Raw genomic sequence first — 27,330 nt, forward strand, 5'->3', positions numbered from 1 at the left:
GCCAATCCGCGCCCGCCCGGCCCCGCCTTCTCGCGCCCCTCAGCCAATCGGCGGCCAGCGCCGCCTGGCGCGCTCCCGCCCCCGCCACGGCGCGCGCGCGCCGCGCGGCGCTCACCCCGGGGCGCGGCGGGGGCGCGCAGGCGCAGCGCGAACAGCTGAGGGGGCGGCCCCGCCCCCGGCCCGCCCTGAGGGGCTGGAGCCGCCTGAGCGGAGCGGGGCGGGCGGAGCGATGGTCGGGGAGCGCAGGAGGCTTCGTCTGCCACGGGTTCCCTCATAGACATCCCTCAGCCATGGCTGTCCCTCAGCACTATCCGCTCAGCACCACTTCAGCCACGGGTCCCCTCACAGACATCCCTCAGCACGGTGTCTGCCATGGCTGTCCCTCACAGCCATCCCTCAGCCATGGCTGTCCCTCACAGCCATCTCTCAGCATGGTGTCTGCCATGACTGTCCCTCACAGCCATCCCTCAGCCATGGCTGTCCCTCAGCACCGTTTCAGTCATGGGTCCTCTCACAGCCATCTCCCAGCACCGTGTCAGCCATGGGTTCCCTCACAGCTATCCTCAGCACCGTGTCAGCCATGGCTGTCCCTCAGCACCATCCCTCAGCACCATGTCAGCCATGGGTCCCTTCACAGCCATCCCTCAGCACCGTGTCAGCCATGGCTGCCCCTCAGCACCATCCCTCAGCACCGTGTCAGCCATGGCTGTCCCTCACAGCCATCCCTCAGCCATGGCTGTCCCTCAGCACCATCCCCCAGCACCGTGTCAGCCATGGGTCCCTTCACAGCCATCCCTCAGCACCGTGTCTGCCATGGCTGTCCCTCACAGCCATCCCTCAGCCATGGCTGTCCCTCAGCACCATCCCCCAGCACCGTGCCAGCCATGGCTGTCCCTCAGCACCGTGTCAGCCATGGGTCCCTTCACAGCCATCCCTCAGCACCGTGTCTGCCATGGCTGTCCCTCAGCACCATCCCTCAGCACCGTGTCTGCCATGGCTGTCCCTCAGCACCATCCCCCAGCACCGTGTCAGCCATGGGTCCCTTCACAGCCATCCCTCAGCACCGTTTCAAGCACGGGTCCCCTCACAGCTCAGCACCATGTCAGCCATGGCTGTCCCTCACAGCTGTGAACAGCAGCCATCCCTCCGAACAGTCCCCTCACAGTTGTGAGTGACTGCCATCCCCTCAGCATCCAGCCACAGCCATTGCTCAGCTCCATCCCCTCAGCTCGCAGGGCTGGACCCCCCCTGCCATGGAGCCAGGCTGGCAGAGCTGGGAACGTTCAGGCTGGAGAGGAGAAGGATCCAGGGAGAGCTCAGAGCCCCTGGCAGGGCCTGGAGGGGCTCCAGGAAAGTTGGAAGGGGACTGGGGACAAAGCATGGAGGGACAGGGAATGGCTCCCAGTGCCAGAGGGCAGGGCTGGATGGGATTTTGGGAATTGCAAAGTGTTCCCTGTGAGGGTGGGGAGGGGCTGGGATGGAATTCCCAGAGCAGCTGGGGCTGCCCCTGGGTCCCTGGCAGTGCCCAAGGCCAGGCTGGACACTGGGACACCCTGGGACAGTGGCAGTGTCCCTGCCATGGCAGGGGTGGCACTGGGGGGGCTCTGATGTCCCTCCCAACCCAACCCACTCCACGGATCGCTGTTTCTGTGGGCTGGCAGGGCAGCTCAGGCTCGTAAGGACCGTGCCTCAGGGGAGGCTGTCACAGCTCCTGCCGTGTCCCCTGCCACAGCGGCTGTTTGCAGTGACGGCGTCCCCGGCTCCATGGCGTGACCATCCCTGCGGATCACGGCATTCCGTGGGCCCTGGGGATGTCACCGCCCGCCTTGCTGGCAGCCCCCGGCAGCGTCTCCTGAGGAGGATCCCGCAGCACGGGCTCTGCTCCAGGCTCTCTGTCCCCGTGCAAATAATGTCACAGCTCCTCCTGCACAGGCTGACTGCACAGGAGGGGAGGAGAATTCCGCCTCTGGGGAGGCGGCACCACTCCCGGCTTGGAGCGGGAGGGAACGCTTTGGCAGGGAATGGGAAATGAGAGCGGAAAGTGGCGATGCTCATTGCGAGCTGCCTGTGCCCATGGCGGTGCCCGGAATTCCGAATTTGTCCCGGAATTCCGGAGCCACGCCCGCGGGTGGCAGTGGGACCAAGCGAGGGAGGTGATCCCTGCTGGCTGCATTTCCACCCGAAAGGCGGCAGCAGCCAAAGCGGCGTTTGGAAAAGCCGTCCGCCGAGGGCTGCAGGGAGTGCTGCGATCTGTAAAAACACCAGAGGGTGCCATGGCTTCACGTATTTCTCTGTGCCTCTGACTCCGGGAGCTCAGGCTTCCTCTCCTCTGTGGGCTGTGCCCATCCTCCTCCTCCTCCTTCCCAAAGCTCCCAGGGGAATTCGGCCAGGCTAGGAAAAAAAGGGTTTTACTTACTGAACAACGAGACAGCCATTAATTAGTCACACGGATTAAAAGGAATAAATTAAAGGCTAGTGATGCTGCCAAGATGCCACCTGGGGGCTGGGGTGGATTATTCCCACTGGCAGGTCTCCAACCCCTTCCATACTTAAAATACAGAATTGTTGATTCTTTTAATGCATTCAGGGAAAAGAAATCCCAGGCTCCTGCACGTTCCTCTACACTGCTGATTTTACTGAGTTGTTAAGTGCACTCAGGGTTTTCCTGTCAGAAATCAGGTGAGTTGGTTACACACCTGTTTCCCCGAATCCCTCCATTTTAAGGGAAATCAAGTTCCTGTCGCTTGATACAGGTCTCTTCCTGTTTCTTTCTTTCCTCCAAATCTAAGTTCCATGCTCCTCAAGTGTCTTGGGACCCCAAGAAGTGAGGGAACTGCAGAATTTATTAAGGCTGAGTAATAAACCAACATTTTCCCCTGAAAATATGCCAAAAGAAAATTTAACAGATATCCACAGCTTGTAAAGCCAGGGAAGTGCAGTTCCCTGTCAGGGGAAGGCAGAAGGGAATCCCTGAAAACCCTCAGCAGGGCCCAAGGCCACAGCCCCAGATGGTTTTGGTGAGCAGAGGATGGACCATGGTGGGAGAGCACACGTGTCCAGTGCCCAGGTGCAGTTCCTTTGCCCACCCACCCACCACCACCCAAACCCGTGGAGAACAAGGTGAAGAAGGAGCAGCCTCTGCCCTAAAACCTTTATTTTAGCTATATATATTACTATATTCTAAATATACTGTATATTCTAATATATATATATATATATATATATTCTAAATACTATATATGACTATATTCTAAAACCCCAAACCCTAAGTTTCTCACCCTGTGCTATCGCACACTTCTAACCAACTCAATCAATTTTGGAAGCCTTCTCCGAGGCCTCAGTGCTCTCCTGAGGGCCTGTGCCTTTCAGCACAGAAAACTCTCAGTATCCAGGGCTCCAGCTCTGAGGAACTACAGGATCCTGTGTTCCTTTCCAAAGAGGGCCTTGTGGGAGGAAGAGGAACAGAATCCGGGGCAGGACATGAGCCACAGGGAAGGATTTTGTCTGGTGCCATGTCCTGAGGGCATGGAAATTCCAGTGCCAGGTTGGGAATGGGCTGTTGGGAGCAGCCCTGGATCCCCCTCTGAGACACTAAGGTAGATTTTTATACATATATATATATATATATAAAAATATATTTATATATATATATATCCATGTGTGTGCACCAGGGATTGCTCCTGGGCTGGTTTACATGCCCAGACATCACCTCACTGACCCGAAGGTGCCCTTGCTCCACACCCCAGCACATTCCTGATTTCAGCCTGGTGTCACAGCCTGTGACAGACCCGGGCTGGCAGGGACCGGAGGGGGCTGGAGGTGCCACGGGGCCATTCTGTGGGCTCATCCTTGGGACACCTCTGGACAGAGTAAAACCCAAAACCTGTGTGCATGAGGCTCAAGGCAGTGCCCATGCCACAGGAACAGGTGACTCCCATCCTGCTGTCCCACCCCATCCCTTCCCTGTTGGGAAGCAGGCCCGGAGGAAGCTGCAGCACACCCATTGTCCGTGGGATCACATCCCTGGCATCTGGCCTGGAACAGCCACCGCCCTCCAAAGGTGAAACTCTCAGCCCTGCTTTTCCACTCTAAAATCCACAACCAGCCTCAGAGAAGCCCGAACTGAAAGGGACAGGAGACCAGTTTGGTTCAGTTTTGAACTGGGAGATGCAGCAGCAGCACTGGAATAAAGAACAATTGTTTGGAAGGGCAGCAGCTCCAGCACTGCCATTTTATCTCATCCAGGTACCTGAAATAGGAAACAACCCCCAAGGCTGCCATTCCCTCTCAGGGCTTTGCAGGAGGGGAGGAAGCTGGGATGAAGAGGCCTGGGATGAAGGCAGGATCCCTCTGGACAGGGTGTCACCCTGTTCTTCTAAGCCTTCTGATGTTTCCCTTTTTGTAATGGGGTTTTCTCACTCACGGTTCATGTAAATAATGATTGTTTTGCATTCCTTTCTGGAGGAGGAGAAATTTGATGGACTGTTGCTTTGACCAGGGTTGTTGAAGAGGCGGCAATTTCATCCTCCAATCCAGGGTCACTTTTGGAATTCCATTTATATCGAGGTTGAGAAATAAGCTTCCCTTCTTTTTACCTTGGAGGTTCCAGCATGCATGTAGTTTTATTTCATGTCCTATTGTGGCAGACAGGGAGCTGAGGCAGAGGAGGGACAGGCTCTAATTCCTCCACAGCCCCTGTGCTCAGCTCTCAGTGCAGGGTGTTAAACCCCGTCCTGCCCCAGCAGCTCTCACAGCCGAGTGCAGAGGTTTGGCTTTGCAGGACATCCCAGTGACAATCAAGTACAGAAGCACCGGTTCTGTGTCTTACCAGGATTTATTTTTGTACCTTTAACCCCAATGTGTTCACAGTGCTCCTTTTCCCACCTCATTTCCTTCCCTGCACATCCCAGGGCCAGGACTGCTGAATGCAGCTCTGGGTTACACTCAGATCCCAGAACACTCACCGGATTCGATGGAATAAATGTCACTTGGGATTCACCCGAGCCAACAAGGGCACCACGAGGCTGGTGCAGCCCCCTCCGGGCTGCAGTGTGCTGCCAGGCTCCCTCAGCAGAGAGCTGTGCCCCCAGTGCGGGTGCAGCCTGTGCCAGGCACTGCAGGGGCTGCAGGTCTGCTCCTGCTGCCCAGCCTGGCACCTCAGTGCTGCAGGAGGAGCTGGGATGGCAGCACAGGGAGCTGTGTCTGCTCTCAGGGGCCACAGGTCTCCTCCTGCTGCCCAGCCTGGCACCTCAGTGCTGCAGGAGGAGCTGGGATGGCAGCACAGGGAGCTGTGTCTGCTCTCAGGGGCCGCAGATCTCCTCCTGCTGCCCAGCCTGGCACCTCAGTGCTGCAGGAGGAGCTGGGATGGCAGCACAGGGAGCTGTGTCTGCTCTCGGTGCCCCGGGGGCACCCCCCTCCCGACGGGAATTCACTCCGGTGCCAAGAGCTGCACAGACGATGTGCACCGACAGCCCTGCAGAGTAAACCCCTGTTCGGTGTTGGCAGCACTGAGAGGCTCCCGCAGGGCGCTGTCGGTCAAAGGGTGGATTCCGTGGGCTGGGAGCTCTTTTCCAACCCGAACGATTCTGTGGAACCCCCATTTATCCCCACCCACCCTGGAGCACACCCAGCGCTCCGGCTCTGGTTCGGAGCGGGGGCTGCAGCAGCTTTGGCTGTGCGGGGCCATCCTTGCGGGGAGGATCCATCCCGGCTCCTGGATCATCCCAGGGAAAGAGGATCGTTCCCAGGTCACCAGGAAAACAGAACAATTTATGGCTCTCCTACTGCTACAGCTTCCCCAAACCCTCCGCTCTGGGCTTGTGCTTCCCTCCCACCCGCTCTCCCCCCAACCTCCTTCGCTTGTTTTTGTCTTTTTAAACATCATTACATCTCAGATCCAACCAGCTCAAATACTTTTTAATACACTGAAAATGTAAAATAAAGCATATACGAAGTACATACAGTATATATATACACGTATTTCAAATACTTAAAATTCTTATGTAAAATATGATTTTTTTTCTATATTATTTGTGTAAAAATACATTTTCAAATGGTGTCACCTCGATTTTGCTGTACAGACCCTCAAGCCCAATCGAAGTCCCTTTTAAAAAGGCAAAAGACAAAGGTTTAGGATTTTTGGAACTATGTTTACAGGCCTGTTGTCCACACAGGAAAAGCCTCTGGGAAACAGTATTGGATTGCTTTTTGTGAGAATTCCCGTTTTTATTGCATTAACGGCAGGAACGGAGCCTTTTCGGCTGTGCTGCAGTAACCCCGCTGGCCTGGCCGAGGAACTGCCCCGGTACCCTGTGACCACCTCAGAACCCCTCCTTTGCCCGCTCTGTTCAGATATAAAATATATATTATTTCAAATATATTACTGTAAGCTCTCTGCTCGCTCTGCGCGTGCAGCAAACGTAAGCACGGAACACCGAGCGAGGCCGCTCCCGTCCCCTGTGCCCCCCGCAATTACCTGTGATAATTAACCACCGCAGCGACGCTGCCACGGCCCCGCCGCCTCCCACATTCCCGCTGTGGGAAACCCCGGCCCCGCTCTCCACACTCCCGTGGCACTCACGAACCATTCATCGCACGCAGCTTCCCCCGAGGAGAGGCCCCAAAGCCGCTCCCGATCCACCCTCCCGCCCCGGATGGTCTTTGCTGCCTCCCGAGGAACCCTCCCGAGGATCCTTCCCAAAGGTCCCTCCCAAGGATCCCTCCTGAAGATCCCTCCCAAAGGTCCCTCCCGAGGAACCCTCCCGAGGAACCCTCCTGAATGTCCCTCCTGAAGATCCCTCCCAAAGGTCCCTCCCGAGGAACCCTCCTGAAGATCCTTCCCAAGGAACCCTTCTGAAGATCCCTCCTGAGGATCCCTCCCGAGAATCCCTCCTGAGGAATCCTCCGAAGATCCCTCCCGAGGGTTCCTCCCAAGGAACCCTCCTGAGGATCCCTCCCAAAGGTCCCTCCCGAGGATCCCTCCCAAGGAACCCTCCTGAGGATCCCTCCCAAAGGTCCTTCCCGAGGATCCCTCCCAAGGAACCCTACCAAGAAACCCTCCTGAAGGTCCCTCCTGAAGATCCCTCCCAAGGGTCCCTCCCGAGGATCCTTCCCAAAGGTCCCTCCCGAGGATCCCTCCCGAGGAACCCTCCCAGTAACAACCTGACCAGGAACTGCTGCTCCAGCAGCTGTTTTGTGCAACAACAACAACAAAAAATCCAACTCCCCAACGAGTGCAACTGCTTGGAACCTCCTTCTTCCTGTAATTCCTGGAGGGAAAGTGAAATTCCACACCAAATTCCTTCCCCTGCTGCCCACCTGGCTCAAAACCTGCACCCCCAGAGTCGTGCTGGCACCTCCTGTGCCACAGCCTGTCCGTGGGGTTTGGGCTGGGAAGTGAAGCGTTGGTCAGCCTCTAATTCCAGTTCTGTGTCCTGAAAAGGGAAACTGAAACCTCCTCCCTCATCAGGTTCCTTTCCCTGCCACAAACACTGACATCAGGCTTTGGAAATCCTGGATTTTTGATGCCGCCATTCCCTGTCGTGCCATTAAATTAATTCCTGGGGGACCAAAGTCTGATGGTTTAAACTCCATCACGGCATCCCTTTATTATGAATCCCGTGTGGAGATGCATTTACTGCCGATGGGAAGGAGCCTCAGCAGTGGGACAGGCTGGTCCCACCCCAGGATCCCCCTTCTGAAAGCCATCATCCCAAATCCAGCTGCAGCACACACAGAACTCCCAGGCTTTGTCCCTGTCCAGGGTTATTACACCCAGCCCCTATCCCACACGATTTCCCAGGCTTTGTCCCTGTCCAGGGTTATTACACCCAGCCCCTATCCCACACGATTTCCCAGGCTTTGTCCCTGTCCAGGGTTATTACACCCAGCCCTTATCCCACACGATTTCCCAGGCTTTGTCCCTGTCCAGGGTTATTACACCCAGCCCTTATCCCACACGATTTCCCAGGCTTTGTCCCTGTCCAGGGTTATTACACCCAGCCCCTATCCCACACGATTTCCCAGGCTTTGTCCCTGTTCCAGGGCTATTACACCCAGGGTTATTATCTCACACGATTTCCTCCCACTCGGTGCCCTCTGCTCACCCTCGGAGATGCTGCCCCAGGCTGCACCAGGAGTGTGCTCAGACCTCAGTGGGCACTGAGAGAATCGATTTCCTTTAAAAAAACTGAGGAAAAGTAGCCCAAGCTAAGTGTTGATCCATGAAATGGAACTAAGGCACTGACAGGTGGAAACGCCTGAGCCACCAGCACGATCCTACCCTGGCCAACAGCAGCCAGGGCCACCTCCATGTCCAGGGCCACTGAGTGTCCCACCCCTCCTGGGGTGTCCCCAGGCAGATGGGCACATTCCCACGGGATGGCGCTGGGAATGGCACTGCCCTGCTCTGCCAGGGAACGGGCACAGCAAGGCCAGCCCATGCTCAGCCAGGGCACGGGGAAATCCAGCAGGAGGAGCCTGCTGGAGCCACAGCCGGCTGGGATGGTTTGGGAAGGGCCAGGGGAGCTCTGAAGAGCCTTTCCAGCAACAGCTGAACGCCTGTGAGTGCTCAGGGTCACAGCTCCCTCCTCATCCTCTGCTTCCCCCTCTCCAGCAGCCTGGAAAATCACCCTGAGAGGAGCCAGGAGAGACCAGAACTGACCCAAGTGCGCAGAGAAACCTCTCACTCTCCTCTGAGAACTCTCTTTGTTGTGGAAGCAGCACCAGCCTCTCCCGGGCTGTCCCAGCCAGGAATGGAAGTGTCTGTCCAGGAACACAGGAAGGAATCTCCCTCCTGGGAGGAGTGGACAGATCCTGCTCTCAGCTCCAAAGCAGCCCACGCTGCCTCCCTCCCAGGTTTACAAAAATGCAGGATTTCCTCTTCCCGAGCAGGAGCTGGAAGTGGGCAGTGGCAGCAACTGGCACAGGCTGGGGGTGCCTGGGCTACCCCCACCCCACCACGGGTGGCAGATGCTCATGGGGACAATTTTGTGCAATGGTTTAGATTTTTTAAAAATCGAATTAATTTCTAATCCCTAAATCCTCCTCACCATGCCTGAGCAGCGATGTGGAATCACGGCAGTGGGGGTCACTGCTCTGCAGTGAATTTCAGATGGAGAACCCAGAGCAGGAGATGCTGCAGCTCCTGCTGCCCCAGAGGCAGCTGCACTCCCCAGGCAGGGAGGGAAACGCTCCTGCTGCCACGGGATCCAGCCTGGAACTCCCTTTTCCTTGTCATCACCACCTAAATCCCAGTCATGGAACGTCCTGTGCTGGAACGGACCCACAGGGATCATCCAGCCCAACTCCTGACCCTGCACGGACACCCCAACAATCCCACCCTGTGCCTGAGAGCCTTGTCCAAAGGCTCCTGCAGCTCTGGCAGCCTTGGGCACCTCTTGCTCCTTGGAAAACCACCCAGGAATTATTTCTGCTCCTCACACAGTGCCGGGCTCCCGGGGAGAAGGGGAGGGGAGCAGTAGTACAAAGGAGAGGGGAAGGGAAGGCTGAGGAGCCCGTGCACCACTCAGCTGCCCCGCTGCTGGGGGAATATTGCTTCAGCTTTAAAAGGCCTTTGGATTAAAAGTGAATTCAGTGCTTTTCCATCAAAAACATACATAGCTCTGTTCCCTGCCCAGGATGCAGCAAGGCCTCCACCTGCCCCAGAGGGGAAGAGCCCTCGGGTGACTCGTGCTCCACCAGTGCCCTCAGCTCCCAGGAACACGGGGCCACTGTGCTTTGATTTCCCTCAGTGCAAGTGAAGGAACCCGGAGCTGCCAGGGGACACAGCTGCCACCAGCCGTGTCCCCACTCAGCTCCGAGGGGCTGCCCCAGCACCCCTCCCTCAGCTGGGCCCAGCTGAGCTGAGCTCAGCCCAATTTGGTATTTCAGACACAAAGAGCCACCCAAGGAGGCCCAGGCAGACACTCACTGCCTTTCCCTACACCCAGGAAACACAAACCTTGGACAGAAACTGGAGATGTCTGACCATGGGGGTGTTTGGATCAGGACAAAACGCTTCCCAGAGCATGGCAGGACCCAGGGTGACACTTTGTGCCTGTCACCTGCCCCTGTGTCCCAAGAGCAGCTGGCTCTGGGCCATGGGATGGCAGCTAAAGCCCTGGGAATGCCCAGGATAGCAGATTCCTGAAGCTCTGGGAATGCCCAGGAGACCAGGCTCCTGCCAGCCCAGGGAATGCCCAGGGGAGCAGGTTCCTGCCAGCCCTGGGAATGCCCAGTGGAGCAGGTTCCTGCCAGCCCTGGGAATGCCCAGGAGAGCCCTAGGAATGCCCAGGGGAGCAGATTTGTGCCAGCCCTGGGAATGCCCAGGACAGCCCTAGGAATGCCCAGGGGAGCAGATTTGTGCCAGCCCTGGGAATGCCCAGGAGAGCAGGCTCCTGCCAGCCCTGGGAATGCCCAGGGGATCAGTTCCTGCCAGCCCTGGGAATGCCCAGGAGAGCAGGTTCCTGCCAGCCCTGGGAATGCCCAGGAGAGCCGTGGGAATGCCCAGGACAGCAGGCTCCTGCCAGCCCTGGGAATGCCCAGGGGATCAGTTCCTGCCAGCCCTGGGAATGCCCAGGACAGCCCTGGGAATGCCCAGGGGATCAGTTCCTGCCAGCCCTGCCTGCCAGGCACAGCTGAGTGCCCCCTGCTCCCGCCGTGTCACCGGCAGCCCCAGGACTGAGCTGCTGTGGTCACTCCCCTGTCCAGCCCAGCTCCCTGCAGCTCCAGCAGCAGCACCCCGGACCCCTCCCTGCACTGGGACACCGGGAGAGGGGGATCTGCACACCAGGAACACCAGCCTGCACCGCACAGCCCAGGAGCCTCTGCAGCAGAGCGAAAGGCAAGGGAGGGAAAGCTGCCAGGGATCTGAGCTGGGAGCAGCCAGAGGAGCCCACTCGGGGCTCCTGCCTCGGGGCTGGACTGGGTTATCCCCTTCCCTCTGCCAAGAGACAACCAACAACGGGCTGTGGGCTGCATTCCCCGGGGAGGGCAGGGCTCGGCAAACGTGCTCAGAGCAGGCTGGGGTTACTGGAACTGCAGTACAAGTCAAACACTATCTCCTAAAAGATTGAAAAAATATCTTTAAACAAAATAATGTGGCATATTTACATAATTCCTTAAGTGCAAACTCTTGTCACAATTCACGTAGTCGAGCGCGATTTCGACTCCCTGTACAAGAAGGTGCTCTTTCGTTAATGAAAGAAGGACTCTAACTCTGTATTCCTGATTCAGTAACGTGTCTCTTGTGCAAGGCAGTAAAATTCCTGTTTCTTCCCAAGATTCTTCGGACAGCAGCCCCCGGAGGAGGCCGTGCTACGCCCCGCGTGCCCCCCGTTACCGCACGACGAGGCAGGAGACGCAGAGCTTGGAGGGCCCGATGCAGTCGTCATGGCAGAAGGCGCCGCAGCCCTTGCACATGATCATGGCTTTCAACCTGCAGTAACATTTGGAAGGGGGATCCTCCATGGCGCCGTCCTCGGCGAACGCCTGCACCGGGAGGCTCTGCCCGTGGCCGCCGGAGCTCACGGCCTGCCCGGCGGGGATGGTGGTGACGGTCACGGAGAAGGACATGACGTTGCCCATGGAGCTGGCCAGCTGCTTGCACTCGCTCATGAGCGAGCCCTGGCCCACGTCGGGCGAGGTGGAGACGTTGATGGTGCCGCTGTAGCTGGGCCCCAGCAGCTGCGCCCCGGCGCTCCCGGGCAGCTTCGGGGGGTGCGGGGCGGGGAGCAGCGGGGGCTGTGCCGGGTCTGGGGACGGGCTGGGGGCACCGAAGAGCTCCGTGCCGCCGTGGCCCTTGCTCCTCATGGCGTGGGCCATCTGCTCCTGCGCTGCCTGCAGCAGGTCCCGTGCCAGCGCCGTGCCGTCCAGCGCTGCCACCTTCTCCCTGGCTGCCGGCGGCACCGGGGCCGCCTCGGCCTTCGCCCCCAGGGAGCCGGGCTCTGCAGGGCCCTGCTCCTTCTCCCCCTGCCCCGCCCGTGGCTCCTCCTTGACGCTGATGTGCTCCCGTTCGTCCCCGGAGCTCTCGTCGTCCGCGTCCTCCTCGCTGCTGCTGCTGCTGGCCCGGCCGCCCGTGTCCTCGCCCTCCCCGAGCTCTGCCCTGGCACCCTCGGCGGGGCTGCTCAGCCCCACGCGGGGCTCGGCGTTCAGGGAGAAGCCTCTCCTCAAACTCTCCGAGCCGCGGCCGTAGGTGGAGATGTTGAGCAGGTAGTGCCCAGACATGGCAGGCTTGGACGTCCTCCTGCCCGTGAAGCCCAGCATGAATCTCTGGCTGGTGGAGCTGTTTTCCACCGGGAAACCTGAGTGCGCGAGGTTCAGCTGCGAGGGCTGGAGGACGGGCAGCAGGTTCTGCCTCTGCACCCTCTTGATGAGAGTCTGCAGGATCTGCTCCTGGGTGGATTTGCTCAGCGCCTCGTGGCCCTGCTGCTGCTCAGGCCCGGGGTCCTTTCCCGAGGCGAGCGGGAAGGTCCTTGGAATGTGAGGCAGAGGCCTGTTCTGGCAGAAGATCTTCCCAAGCTGCTGCGGGGGCAAACTCGATGCTCTGTCCCCCGCCTCGGCGCCGTTCCCCGCCGCACCGGGAGCCGCCGGCCCCTTCTCTTCCTGAGGAGCCACCGGGACGGTTTTCACTTCTGCTTTGGTGAGCGCCTTGGGCAGGATCTGCTCCAGAGGGACGCTCTTGCCCTGCAGCAGCTGGGTGACCAAAGGGTTGTTGGCAGGAATGCTGGAGCTCGCTCGGGGCAGGGCCCCACCGGGAGGGGATTTAAGGCTGGCTGCTACTGAGGAGCTGCTGGAGGCTGGGACGGGAGCACCCACGGCTCCAGCCTGGGCTCCGGGGCCCGCGGGTGGCACGGGGGACACCAGAGGAGAAGGAGATTTGCCTTTGGGAAGGTCACAGCCGCTCCCCGCCGAGGGGCCGTTCCCGTTCCCAGCTGCCGGAGCCCCCCGGGCCGGGGCAGGAGGGGCTGTCCCCAGCCTGGCCCCGCTGGGGGTGCTCAGGGAGCCGGGGGTGGCCGTGCCCCGCGGGGGGCTCGGCGTGGCCCCCGCGCCGCTCCCTAGCGCCGGGGCTGCCGCGGGGGCCCCTGGCTGTAGCTGTGCTCCAGGAGGATGGCGCGCAGCCCCCGGCTCCGCCTGGCCCTCCACCTGGGAACGGGGCCCTGGGCCAGGGGGAAGGAACCTTCTCGAACCTCCCCCGCTTCCAGTTCCTGCCAGTTCCAGTGCGTTTGCTCCACTTGCTGCTTGGGCGGCTCCGCCGGGGTCTCTCCCGTCTGCCCCCCTGCCCGGGGGTCTCCCCCCGCCCGGGCCGGGTCCCGGCACGGCCCCCCCGGCCGAGGCGGCGGCGGCGGCGGCCGCTGCCCTCTGAGCCTTGGCCTGCTGGGCTCTTGCCTTGATGTCGGCCAAGGTCCTGGCCCCTGTCCTGCCCGGACTGCTGAGGGAGAGGGGGAAGCACGCCCTGGGAGAGACCTGGCCCGCAGGAAATGGCATCGGGGAGATCCTGGACACGGGGATCTGCAAGAGAGCAGGAGAGAGGCACGGCTGAGACACGGGGAACACCCGACCCACAGGTCTGAGTCTGCAGTTTATCGGAGAGAACTGGTGCTGGTGGTGGAGAAATCCCTTTGGAGAGACCCCTCCTGTCCCTGCCTTGAGACAAGAAACGTGTCTGACCCTCAGATACCTCCCAGGCAGTTTTGGGTGCTGCAAGCCCCGTGGCTCTGAGTGGAGCTCGTCCCTCACATCACCCAGAGCCCCCAGGCTCCCTCCCTGAAGGGCTGATCCAGCCCTGCCCTGGCAGCCCCTGTTCCACTGTCTCACGTTATTCAGATGTAATTTCAGATCTAATTTTCTATTCAGATCTCCTTTGAAAGGTGTCACCTCCCTGCTGGGCTCAGCCTTGCTCTTCCCCCCTGCTCACCCATCATTGGTCTCCTCAGTGCCTTTGTGCAAAGCCATAAAAATCCCCTGAGCTGGAGAAAAAAATGCCAATAATTTACTCTTTCCCTCTCAAACATTTCCCCCAATGTTCCAGCTGACTTTCCCCATGCTTGCTCTTCCCAGCATATGTGCTGAGCCCTGCACTGAGCCTGGTGCTGTTCCCCCTGCAGAGATCTCAGGGAGTTAATTTGAGGTTACATTTATTTTCCTTATCCATAAAATCCTCACTGGATCCCACTGAGCTCTGATCAATCTCTTAATTTCTGGGGGATGACACGTCCTGGGGACATGTCTGTCCCCATCTCCCCTGCTTTGCAAGGGAATCTGTTCACAATCACCTTCAACTCACTCTGCTGTTAAATGAAATCCCACCTTTATTACCCTGGCAGATCAGCCCTCATTCCTGCATGGTATTCTAGACCTCTTTTATGGACAGTTTCCCCAATTCTGTGTCACTGACAGACTCATTGATGCTTTCTGTGGGAATCTATAGGATTAGAGGATTTCTGCCTTGGTGCTGCTCTCATTAACATGGTGACAATGATCAGCAGCTTTTGAAGTTTTGACTTTGCAGCCTTTTGGTACAGAAGGATAGAACAGGGCAGCAGGGTCAGCAGCAGCTGCCTGCTCCTGGCCTGGCTCTCAAGGCCAGGGCCTGCCAAGGCTGTGGTGTTTCTGTCCTGCTGCCACCCCGTGCCCATCCCAGCAGGGCCAATTCCCTCCTTCCTTTCCCAATGACTTCTTGCAAAGCCCAGCAGCCAAAGCTGCTCCTGAGATGTTCCCAAAATTCCCCTTCCCTGCTTCTGCCCGGCCCTGCAGCACTACAAACCAGGCTGCAGTGCTGCCAGGGGCTCTGCTTTCACCCCGGTGCCCGGGCTGGCTGCAGGGGAGCCCGCATGGCGCTGGCCCCTGTGGCCCTGGGTGTCCCCAGCTGCCACGCTCCTGCCCGGCCCTGCAGCACTACAAACCAGGCTGCAGTGCTGCCAGGGGCTCTGCTTTCACCCCGGTGCCCGGGCTGGCTGCAGGGGAGCCCGCATGGCGCTGGCCCCCATGGCCCTGGGTGTCCCCAGCTGCCAGGCTCCTGCCCTGCTGGCTGCCCCCTTGTCACCACGAGCTGTGACAGGGACAGGCTGGGCTCTGGGGGCCCTTCCACCCCACTGAACCCACACTTTGGGGTTCAGTGCCCCAGGGGAGGCCAGGCCGTGGCTGTGTCCCTGCAGGGCTCACCTTGAGCGGGGGCACCCGCGGCACCGCCGGCCCCGCGCCGGGAAAGGGCTGGCTCCGAAAGGCCTGCTGCTGCTGGCAGGGCTCAGCCACACGGGGCTTCTTCTCGGGGGTGCCTGCAGCCTCCTCCCTGCTCTCCGACTTCCTCTTGTGGGCCTCCACGCCGACCTCCATGGCCTCGCTCCCGGGGGGTTTCTTCTCCTTCTCCTCCTTCTCCTTCTCGGCCGGGGCTGCCGCGGGGCTCTGCGCCGTCGCCGCTCCCCCGCCTGCCTCGGGGCTCTTTGGTTTGCTCGGGGCACCCAGAGATTCCTTTCCTGGCGCTTCCTTCGCCACCCCAGGCCTCCTCTGCTCCTCTGCCGGGTGGCTGGCGGTGCTGGGGGGTTTTTGGGGCAGGGTTTCTCCGTGGGGTCTCTCCCTGCCGGGGCCGGGTCGTTCTCCGGCTCTGGCCGCTCTCCGCTCCGGGGATGCCTCGGCGGGCTTGGCTGCCTTGGGCTGTGGCTCCTCTCTGCCCTCCTCTCCTGCTCTCCTGCCGCCTGCTGGGGCTGCCTGGGGCTCCGAGGGGGATGTGGAAGTGCCCTGCTCCCGGCGGGGGGCCGGGGGGCTGCGGGGCCGGCCGGGCTCTGCCTCGGGCTGTGCTGTCAGTCGCTCCGACTCCTCGGGGCTCAGCCCAGAGCTGCCAAGGAAAACAGAGACTTTGCTGTGCAAAACACCCCTGCAAAAGCATCCCGTCCTTGGGAAATGGAGGCAGGATTCTCTAAATGAACTCCCTAAAGAGATGTCTCACACACCCAGTCCTGTGCCACCATCAGCGAGAACCTTCCCTACTGCTAATGCTTCCACAGGGAGCAGAAATCAGCATCAGAGGTGGAAACAGCTCAGTGCAATACCTGGAACACTGGGTAGCTGCAGGCCTGCTCCAGACACCAACTGACACCAACTTTCCAGGCTGCAAACCCAAAGGGTTTGGCCAACAGTGAGTATTTCCCTGCATGAGCCCCACTGCCTGCCCTGCAGCACGGGAAGCCAGGCTCACACGGTGACACTGGCAGGAGGGGACACTGAGAAGGAAGAGTCCCACCACCTCTCCAGGAGGAACACGGGATCTAACTCCCACACTGATGTCTGGGAAAAGCTTCTCCTTCTGGATTAACTTCATCCATCCCTCTCAGTAATGTGTCAAATTGGGGTTTTTTTCCCAACCACAGCCCTGTGAAGCTCTGGTGAATCCATGGATGGGTTCCTCCAGACAAGTTCACAGGAGCTGCAGGGACCTGAGCTCTTCCACACATCCCCTCCTGCTGTCCCCGTCCCCCTCATGCCCCAGGACTGGGGCTGTTGTCACCTCCCCACGAGCACAGACCTGGCTCAGGTGGCTGATGAAGCTCCTGGTGAGCTGCACTCCCAGCCTGGTGTATCCCTGTAGTTGTTCCTACAGCTTGTAGGGACACCCACAGCACCCCAACCACACCATGGAATGCCAGGAATGCCCCCCAGGCTCTGGAGGGTTAAAACACCCAGGATGAATGGGAGGCACAGAGGCTGGCAGGGTGAGGACAACCCAAACCCTGGCACCGTGCAGGGTTAGGAATTCCTGCTCAGTTATTTACACCTCCGTGCTCTTTCCCAGGCCTCTCAGCAACTCAAAAACCCCAAATCCTCCCTGTAGCCCCAAAGGATGGGAAAACCCTGAAGCAAGAGGAGGCAGAGAATAAAAGCTTGGCAGATTTGGGGGTTGAACGTGTGGGAATGCAGGTCCTAACCCTGAGGTGGGACACACTCAGCTCCAGGAGAGCCGTGGGGGTGGCTCCAAGCAAGGAGGGGAAGAGGAGAGACATCCCAGGATCCCTGCCCTGGATAAAGGGTGACAAACCTCCCACACTGGACAAAGGGTGACAAACCTCCCACCTGAGCTGGATCCCACTGACATTTCCCGGTTTCCTGGAGCCAGCTGAAGCCAGGAACCTTCCTCAGGCTCCAGGGAACCCAACGTCCATGTGTGGAGCACCCCAGAACCCAGCTGAGCTCTCACCTCTGCCCGTAGTAGCTCTCAAAGAAGCGCTCCTTCCACAGCTCCACCTTCTTCTCCTTCTCGATTTCCTGGCGGATCCGGAGCTGCATTTCGGGGGTGAACTCTCCTGGGGGATGCAGAAGGGATTTCAGCCAGGGAAGGGCTGGCTAAGGGGGCTGAGGCTGGGGGGGGTCCCAGGAACCCCAGGCTGCTGCTCCAGGGGAATGGGGCAGTCCAGGGAACGGAGCTGGGAAGGGAACGGAGCCCCAGCAGAGGCTGAGGGAGCTGGGAAGGGAATGGAGCCCCAGCAGAGGCTGAGGGAGCTGGCAAGGGGCTCAGCCTGGAGAAAAGGAGGCTCAGGGGGGACCTTGTGGCTCTGCACAACTCCCTGCCAGGAGGGGACAGCCAGGAGAGGTCAGGCTCCCCTCCCAGAGAAGAATTTCCCCCAATTTCCCATCCAAACACACAAAGGGATGGCTCAAAGCACTGAGAACCCCATGCCCTGCTCTGGATCAGAATTTCCCTTCTCTGCCCCCCAGCAGTGTCTGTGTTTAGGTGCCACAACCCCAGAGTGCCCCAGCTCTGCTGTCAGTTCAGATTTTAAACACATTTCTCCTTTTCTCATCTCTTCCAGAGATTTCCCGTGTCAGTTCAACACAGAACTCCTCCTGCAACCCCTCCCACTCTGAACCCCCCAGCTGTGGGCAGTGAGTCCCGGCAGAGCTGCAGCTTCTCCAGGAACACCCTGAAGGCCCCCAAAACCCTCCCCAGCCGGGGGTCCTGGGGCTCCCCCAGCCAGGGGTCCTGGGGCTCACCAGCCCTCCCCAGCCGGGGTCCAGGGCAGGTTTTACCTTCTGACAGCCGCTCCTTCCAGCCCTGCGCAGCCGAGGTGAAGAACTCGTTGTTGAGTGCTGAGCTGCTGAGCTTCATCAGCCCATCGGGGCCCACCTGGAGAGACACAGCCCTGTCACCTGCTGGACACAGCCCTGTCACCTGCTGGACACAGCCCTGTCACCTGCTGGATACAGCTCTGTCACCTGCTGGACACAGCCCTGTCACAGCCCTGTCACCTGCTGCCCACAGCCCTGTCACCTGCTGGACACAGCCCTGTCACAGCCCTGTCACCTGCTGGACACAGCTCTGTCACCTGCTGGACACAGCTCTGTCACAGCCCTGTCACCTGCTGGACACAGCTCTGTCACCTGCTGGACACAGCTCTGTCACAGCCCTGTCACCTGCTGGACACAGCCCTGTCACCTGCTGGACACAGCCCTGTCACAGCCCTGTCACCTGCTGGACACAGCTCTGTCACCTGCTGGACACAGCTCTGTCACAGCCCTGTCACCTGCTGGACACAGCCCTGTCACCTGCTGGACACAGCCCTGTCACAGCCCTGTCACCTGCTGGACACAGCCCTGTCACAGCTCTGTCACCTGCTGGACACAGCCCTGTCACAGCCCTGTCACCTGCTGCACACAGCTCTGTCACCTGCTGGACACAGCCCTGCCACAGCCCTGTCACCTGCTGGACACAGCCCTGTCACCTGCTGGACACAGCCCTGTCACAGCCCTGTCACCTGCTGGACACAGCCCTGTCACAGCCCTGTCGCCTGCTGGACACAGCCCTGTCACCTGCTGGACACAGCCCTGTCACAGCCCTGTCACCTGCTGGACACAGCCCTGTCACCTGCTGGACACAGCCCTGTCACAGCTCTGTCACCTGCTGGACACAGCCCTGTCACCTGCTGGACACAGCCCTGTCACAGCTCTGTCACCTGCTGCACACAGCTCTGTCACAGCCCTGTCACCTGCTGGACACAGCCCTGTCACCTGCTGGACACAGCCCTGTCACAGCCCTGTCACCTGCTGGACACAGCCCTGTCACCTGCTGGACACAGCCCTGTCACAGCCCTGTCACCTGCTGGACACAGCCCTGTCACCTGCTGGACACAGCCCTGTCACAGCCCTGTCACCTGCTGGACAAAGCCCTGTCACCTGCTGGACACAGCTCTGTCACAGCCCTGTCACCTGCTGGACACAGCTCTGTCACAGCCCTGTCACCTGCTGCACACAGCTCTGTCACCTGCTGCACACAGCTCTGTCACAGCTCTGTCACCTGCTGGACACAGCCCTGTCACAGCTCTGTCACCTGCTGGACACAGCCCTGTCACCTGCTGGACACAGCCCTGTCACAGCTCTGTCACCTGCTGCACACAGCTCTGTCACCTGCTGGACACAGCCCTGTCACAGCCCTGTCACCTGCTGGACACAGCCCTGTCACCTGCTGGACACAGCCCTGTCACAGCCCTGTCACCTGCTGCACACAGCTCTGTCACCTGCTGGACACAGCCCTGTCACAGCTCTGTCACCTGCTGGACACAGCCCTGTCACAGCCCTGTCACCTGCTGGACACAGCCCTGTCACCTGCTGGACACAGCCCTGTCACAGCCCTGTCACCTGCTGGTCACAGCTCTGTCACAGCCCTGTCACCTGCTGGACACAGCCCTGTCACAGCTCTGTCACCTGCTGCACACAGCTCTGTCACCTGCTGGACACAGCCCTGTCACCTGCTGGACACAGCCCTGTCACAGCCCTGTCACCTGCTGGACACAGCCCTGTCACAGACCTGTCACCTGCTGGACACAGCCCTGTCACAGCTCTGTCACCTGCTGGACACAGCCCTGTCACAGCTCTGTCACCTGCTGGACACAGCCCTGTCACAGACCTGTCACCTGCTGGACACAGCCCTGTCACAGCTCTGTCACCTGCTGGACACAGCCCTGTCACAGACCTGTCACCTGCTGGACACAGCCCTGTCACAGCTCTGTCACCTGCTGGACACAGCCCTGTCACCTGCTGCACACAGCCCTATCACAGCTCTGTCACCTGCTGGACACAGCTCTGTCACAGCTCTGTCACCTGCTGCACACAGCCCTGTCACCTGCTGGACACAGCCCTGTCACAGCTCTGTCACCTGCTGCCCACAGCCCCGGTGTGCTGGGCACAGCTGGAGCAGGGGAGCAGCTTTAGTGCCCAGCCCTGTGGGGACCAGGATTTTTTCCCACACTGGACAAAGCAGAGCCTCAGAGGGGCACACCAAAATCATGTGGTGCTATTTCAGAGGGACACACCAAAATCATGTGGTGCTATTTCAGAGGGGCACACCAAAATCATGGTGCTATTTCAGAGGGGCACACCAAAATCATGTGGTGCTATTTCAGAGGGGCACACCAAAATCATGGTGCTGTTTCTCCCAGCAGTTCTGGAGGATTTGCAACACTGCCACTGTCCCAGGGTGTCCCAGTGTCCAGCCTGGCCTTGGGCACTGCCAGGGATCCAGGGGCAGCTCCAGCTGCTCTGGGCACCCTGTGCCAGCCCTGCCCACCCTGCCAGGGAACAATTCCTCATTCCCAATCTCCCACCCAGCCCTGCCCTCTGGCACTGGGAGCCATTCCCTGGCTCCTGTCCCTCCAGGCCTTGTCCCCAGTCCCTCTGCAGCTCTCCTGGAGCCCCTCCAGGTCCTGGAAGGTCCTGAGCAATGACAATGATTATTAGGTGACTATTATTATTATTATTATTATTATTATTATTATTATTAGGTGACCATGAGGTCACCCAAAGGTGGATTGGCTCTCCCCTGCCCCTGTGCCCCTCTGCCCCCAGGTACCACAAGGGGAACAGGATCTCTACACCTGGCATCCCTCCCTCCCTGCCTGCCCCAGAGCCCTGTGGGGCAGGGCAGCCCAGGTGAGTTCTGTACCTGCACAGCCCAGGTGAGCTGTACCTGCACAGCCCAGGTGAGGCTGTACCTGCACAGCCCAGGTGAGTTCTGTACTGCACAGCCCAGGTGAGGCTGTACCTGCACAGCCCAGGTGAGCTGTACCTGGATAGCCCAGGTGAGTTCTGTACTGCACAGCCCAGGTGAGGCTGTACCTGCACAGCCCAGGTGAGTTCTGTACCTGCACAGCCCAGGTGAGCTGTACCTGCACAGCCCAGGTGAGGCTGTACCTGGGACATCCCAGGTGAGCTGTACCTGCACAGCCCAGGTGAGTTCTGTACCTGCACAGCCCAGGTGAGGCTGTACCTGGGACATCCCAGGTGAGCTGTACCTGCACAGCCCAGCCCAGGTGAGCTGTATCTGGTGGGACAGCCCAGGTGAGTGTGTACCTGGGACAGCCCAGCCCAGGTGAGGCTGTACCTGCACAGCCCAGGTGAGTGTACCTGTGTGGGACACCCCAGGTGAGTGCTGTACCTGGGACATCCCAGGTGACTGCTGTACCTGCACAGCCCAGCCCAGGTGAGTGCTGTACCAGCACAGCCCAGTGAGGCTGTACCTGCACAGCCCAGGTGAGTGCTGTACCTGAGACAGCCCAGGTGAATTCTGTACCTGGATAGCCCAGGTGAGGCTGTACCTGCACAGCCCAGGTGAGTGCTGTACCTGCACAGCCCAGGTGAGTTCTGTACCTGGATAGCCCAGGTGAGGCTGTACCTGCACAGCCCAGCCCAGGTGAGCTGTACCTGGATAGCCCAGGTGAGGCTGTACCTGCACAGCCCAGGTGAGTGCTGTACCTGCACAGCCCAGGTGAGTTCTGTACCTGGATAGCCCAGGTGAGGCTGTACCTGCACAGCCCAGGTGAGTGCTGTACCTGCACAGCCCAGGTGAGCTGTACCTGCACAGCCCAGCCCAGGTGAGTGTGTACCTGGGACATCCCAGGTGAGTTCTGTACCTGCACAGCCCAGGTGAGCCGTCCCCACCCAGCCCAGCCCAGGTGAGTGTAGCTGTGTGGGACCCCCAGGTGAGTGCTGTACCTGGGACATCCCAGGTGAGCCATATCCACCCAGCCCAGCCCAGGTGAGCTGTCCCCGCCCAGCCCAGCCCAGCCCAGCCCAGGTGAGTGCTGTGCCAGCCCAGCCCAGGTGAGCTGTCCCACCCAGCCCAGCCCAGGTGAGCGCGCCGTGTGGCAGCCCCGTGGCCGTACCTGCCTGTCCACGTCGGGCAGCAGCAGCAGCAGGCGCTGCTGGCCCTCGGGGGGCAGCAGGCTGAAGGTGTGCTTGTTGATCAGGGCGCGCAGGTTGGTGTTCACCAGGATGGAGTCCGGCGTCTCCACGTCGATGTCGGCGCAGCGCGCTCGCTTCAGCTGCCCTGGGGAGCACACTCTGCTCAGCCCCGCCTGCCCCGGGGCCCTGCACGGCCCTGGGAGTGCCCCAGGGCTCGTGTCACCTCTGCACAGCTGGAATGATCGGCCACGCTGGGCTTCCCTGAGGCCCCAGGGTGAGAGCTGTGAGTGGGCATCCATTTGTTTGGGACCTTTTGGGTTCACCTGGGGTGCAGCCCTGCCTGGGCTCTTGTGCTGCCCCAGGTGGATCCACTGAGGATATTTTTAAAATAAATCCCTACTTTATTATTTATCTTTTCTATTTTTCAGGTTCTGTGCTGCTTTAGTGTGTGGGTCTGGGTTCACACCAGGGGAGGGTGTGTAGTTCTGAGCTCTGTGCACAGAGCAGGGACACAAAACAATTCCTGCTCCAGCTGGGCACCAAGGACAAATGATCCCAATCCCAGCCCAGGAGCACAAACCCCGTGGGCTGCAGAGAGAAAAACAAGGATGGGAGTGCAGGGGCTGCAGCTGGGGTTGGACACTGAACTGCAATGTGCACATGGAGCAGAGCCGAGCCCAGGGACAGACCCCGGGACCCTCGTGCATTTTGGGACCATTTGGGTTCATCTTGGGTTCATTTTGGGACCATTTGGGTTCATCTTGGGTGCAGCCCTGGCTGGGCTCTGCTGCTGCCCAAGGTGGATCCATTGAGATCCTTTTAATCAACCCCTGCTTTATTCTTTAGCTCTGCCCAGTCTCTGTTCTAGCTCAGCTTTCTCAAGGCTTCACCCCAAACAACCCTGTGAAGCTCTGGTGAATCCATGGATTGGTTCCAGACAAGTTCTCAGGAGCTGGGGGGACTGAGCTCCTGCACACGTCCCCTCCCTGCTGTCCTGCTGTCCCCCTCCTGCCCAGGACTGGGGCTGTTGTCACCTTCCCACCAGCCCAGACCTGGCTCAGCCAGCTCTGGACTAAAGAAGCCGAACCAGCCCAGTTGATCTGAACCTGAAACTGATTCCCAGCTCAGGGTAACTCTTAACTCCATGTCTCACCAACAGAGCTGGGAGATCCAGGCACAGAACTCTCCATCCCCCTCAGCCCTGGCTTCTCAGGGGGTTCCTACAGCTCCTTCTGGCCTCAGCCATTGTCTGGTTCGAGTCTCCACTCAAGGCCAGTTTGTTGCTGGAGATTTATTTTGGATTTTGCTGCTCTGTGCAAGTGCCTGCTCTCCACAGAGACCTCAGTGAGGGAACAGCTGGAGCTGGGCCAGGCCGTTTGGGATGGATCTCAGGAAAGGATCTTGCCCAGAGGCTGCTGGCACTGCCCCAGGGCATGGGCACATTCCAGCCCTGCCCGAGCTCCAGGAGCCTCTGGGCAGCCAGGGATGGCCAGGGTGGGGTTGCTGGGATCACCAGGAGCTGCACTCCATGATCCTTGGGGGTTTCTCCCTTCAGGACATTCCATTCCTTTGTAAGAATATCCTGAAATTCCCCAGGGTCAATGCCACCCCTGGAGAACGTCACAGGAACCAGGAAGGTCAGGAGGGCTGAGGAACCTCCAGGAAAGGGCTGGCAGCCAAATCCAGCAGGGCCTGAGGGATGCAGAGCCAGGCAGGAATTTCTTTCCCTTTTTCATGTCCTCAGAGTGTGTAAGGACATTAAATAATAAATAATGCAGGGAACAACAGCTGGGAACTCCCAGCTGATGAGGAAGGGCTGATCTGAGGGTGGCACTAGGAATCATTTATCCCAATTCCAGCAGCCCCTCCAGGGCCCCTCAGCAATGCAATCTGCACTCTTCCCTCCCTTTTGCTGGTTTAGGTTTTGCCCTGGCACTGGAGGAAGAAGCCCTGGGAAAGCAGGAGGAGCAGGGAAGCCATCTCTTACGTGCATGGAGCCTGTCAGATCTGGGGAAGGGCTTCTTGGGCAGCCCTGGCAGGGAGTTCTCGAGCTTCACCGAGGGCGAGGAGCTGGAGGTGGAGTTTGGGGGGCTGCTGGAGTGTCCATCTGCCTGCTTCCCTTCCCAACCTGCCAGAGAGGGACACAGAGCACAGGTTTGCACAGGGGAACCCTGCACGGGGATGCTCCTGCAGGGATGGAGCTGCTCCAGCAGCCAGAGCCACCCTGCAGCTCCAGCAATGGAATCCACAGACTCCTGAGCTCCTGGGGGGATCCTGCCCAGCATCCTCACACAGGGATGGAGTTGCTCCAGCAGCCAGAGCCACCCTGCAGCTCCAGCGATGGAATCCACAGATCCCTGAGCTCCTGGAATGCTCCTGTCCAGCAGCTCCAGCAATGCCAGCACAGATCCCTGAGCTCCTGGAGGGCTCCTGCTCAGCATCCTCACTCAGGGATGGAGCTCCTCCATGGCCCAGAGCCACCCAGCAGCTCCAGCAATGGAATCCACAGCCATTCCTGAGCTCCTGGAGGGCTCCTGCCCAGCAGCTCCAGCAATGCCAGCACAGATCCCTGAGCTCCTGGGGGGCTCCTGCCCAGCAGCTGAATGCAGGGATGGAGCTGCTCCAGCAGCCAGAGCCACCCTGCAGCTCCAGCAATGCCAGCACAGATTCCTGAGCTCCTGGGGGGCTCCTGCCCAGCATCCTCCTGCAGGGATGGAGCTGCTCCAGCAGCCAGAGCCACCCTGCAGCTCCAGCAATGCCAACACAGATTCCTGAGCTCCTGGGGGGCTCCTGCCCAGCATCCTCCTGCAGGGATGGAGCTGCTCCAGCAGCCAGAGCCACCCAGCAGCTCCAGCAATGGAATCCACAGCCATTCCTGAGCTCCTGGAGGGCTCCTGCCCAGCAGCTCAACCAGGAGATCCCTTGGAGCCACCAGAATATCCCAAACCAAAGGCAGGGACAGGCACATCCCCTGTGCTTTGAGTCCATTTCCCAGTTCATCCCAGTTTATTTCCCATCTAATCTGAGCCAGGCACGGTCCCATCCACACTTGCATGGCTCAGAGAGCTCCTGGCAGAGCTCACAGGCAGGGAAATCTCCCCACACCTCCCCTGTCCTTGCTGAACCTCACCCCTCTCCTGCAGCTTTTGCCCTTGCCCACCCTGGGGAGCTCCTCCTGCTCCTCCCAGGGCTCAGTTTCCCTTTCCTGCCTCACACAAGCTCTTCCAGCTCTGAATAAATCCTGAAATGGTGCAATCAGTGCCCTGCTGTCCAGCAGAATGCTGCTCCCTCCCTCCATCCATCTGATTCCCTGCTCCCTCCACATCTGGGTGTCCCTGCTGGCAGCTGCATGCCAGGGGTGATGGGAGAAGGGACTGCATGGAGAAAAGCACACGGGAGGAACCTCCCAGGCCTTGGCAGGGAGGATTTACAGCCTGAGGGGGCTCCTGAACACAAATCCCACCTGGAAGCAGCTGAGGAAGAGCTCTGGGAATAAACTTGGGAGCAGGAAAAATGTGGGAGGAGGAAAAGTCTGGGAGGAGGAAAAAGCTGGGAACAGGGAAAGGCTGGGAGGAGGAAAAGCTCCTGACTGAGCCTGGGGAGAAGAACTGGCACAAGATGGGAATGGGGACACTGGGAATGGCCTGGAATGGGGACACTGGGAATGGCCTGGAATGGGGACACTGGGAATGTCCTGCCCTGGAATGGGGACACTGGGAATGCCCTGGACTGGGGACACTGGGAATGCCCTGGAATGGGGACACTGGGAATGTCCTGCCCTGGAATGGGGACACTGGGAATGCCCTGGACTGGGGACACTGGGAATGCCCTGCCCTGGAGGGGGCCTGGCACGAGCTGGATGTGTGCCCACAGCCCAGCTGCCTGCAGGGAATGGGGCTGGAATCTGCCAGGGATTGTCTGGGGCACTGAGCTGGCACCAAGCCAGGGGATTCCACAGGTGCCAGGGAACTTGGCAGGTGCCAGGAATTCCAGAGGTGCCAGGGAATTTGGCAGGTGCCAAGGAACTTGGCAGGTGCCACAGAATTACAGAGGTGCCAGGGAACCCAGCAGGTGCCAGGGAATTGGGCAGGTGCCAGGGAATTTGGCAGGTGCCAGGGAATTGCAGAGGTGCCAGGGAACCCAGCAGGTGCCAGGGAACTGGGCAGGTGCCAGAGAATTAGGCAGATGCCATGGAATCTGGCAGGTGCCAGGGAATTGCAGAGGTGCCAGGGAACCCAGCAGGTACCAGGGAATTGGGGAGGTGCCAGGGAATTTGGCAGGTGCCATGGAATTCCAGAGGTGCCAGGGAACCCAGCAGGTGCCAGGGAATTGGGCAGGTGCCAGGGAATTGCACAGGTGCCAGGGAACCCAGCAGGTACCAGGGAATTGGGCAGGTGCCAGAGAACTTGGCAGGTGCCAGGAATTCCAGAGATGCCAGGGATTTCCAGAGGTGCCAGGGAACCCAGCAGGTGCCAGGGAACGGGCAGCAGGGAGTGCCCAGGTGCCAGCTCCTGTGCCCAGAGCTGTGGCAGGGATAAGCAGATGTGAATTCCTGCTCCAGCCCAGCTCCTGCAGGACTGGCAGCTTGGAAGGGAAGGGGTTTGGGGTCAGTAATTAACATTCACTAATTACTCGCAGCTCCAGGCTTTACTGGAGAGCTCAGTGGCTGAAGCAGCCTCGGGATTTGGGAGAGGAGCTGCAGGTTCTGGGATTTGGGGCACCTGGGGCAGTGGCAGGTCCCTGCCATGGCAGGGGTGGCCCTGGCTGGGCTCTGAGGTCCCCTCCCACCCAGGCAGTTTGGGATTTGGGTTCTGGGGCTCAGAACCAGCACCTTCAGGGCAAAGTGGCTGCAATAAGCACCAAGAATTGGGGATGCCATGGAAAGCTGGGGCTGGCAGGGAGCTCCTGCCCTGCTGCAGCAGCCAGAGCAGAGCAGGGAGCTCGCTGCTCCCCGACAGCACCAGTTCTGGAAACCCCTCTGGGATCTTCCAGATGGGAACGGGATGTGGAGCCCACCCTGCAGCGTGAGGAGGCACTCGGGAAAACATCAGCACCAGGGAAACTCCCAAATATAAATACCAGGAGAAACTCCCAACAGAAACACCAGGAGACACTCCCAAATATAAACATTGGGAGAAATCCCCAAGAGAAACACCAGGAGAAACT

At 59.6% G+C, this 27,330-nt stretch overlaps 1 protein-coding gene across 1 annotated transcript in view; it reads right to left on the reverse strand.

Moving 5' to 3' along the window:
* Positions 1–5,895: 5,895 nt before the first annotated feature.
* ASXL2 (ASXL transcriptional regulator 2) overlaps positions 5,896–27,330 on the reverse strand; it is a 78,162-nt gene continuing 56,727 nt past the window's right edge. Inside the window, exons 7-12 of the mRNA XM_064411433.1 lie at positions 24,152–24,292; positions 22,146–22,309; positions 18,019–18,115; positions 17,189–17,294; positions 15,163–15,832; positions 5,896–13,509 (exon numbers count right to left, since the gene is read on the reverse strand). Of these exons, the coding sequence (XP_064267503.1) occupies positions 11,338–13,509; positions 15,163–15,832; positions 17,189–17,294; positions 18,019–18,115; positions 22,146–22,309; positions 24,152–24,292 (3,350 nt within the window). The 3' untranslated portion in view covers positions 5,896–11,337. The remainder of the gene's footprint in view (positions 13,510–15,162; positions 15,833–17,188; positions 17,295–18,018; positions 18,116–22,145; positions 22,310–24,151; positions 24,293–27,330) is intronic.

The sequence above is a fragment of the Passer domesticus genome, chromosome 3 (assembly GCF_036417665.1).
Source record: "Passer domesticus isolate bPasDom1 chromosome 3, bPasDom1.hap1, whole genome shotgun sequence".
Taxonomy (NCBI): Eukaryota; Metazoa; Chordata; class Aves; order Passeriformes; family Passeridae; genus Passer; species Passer domesticus.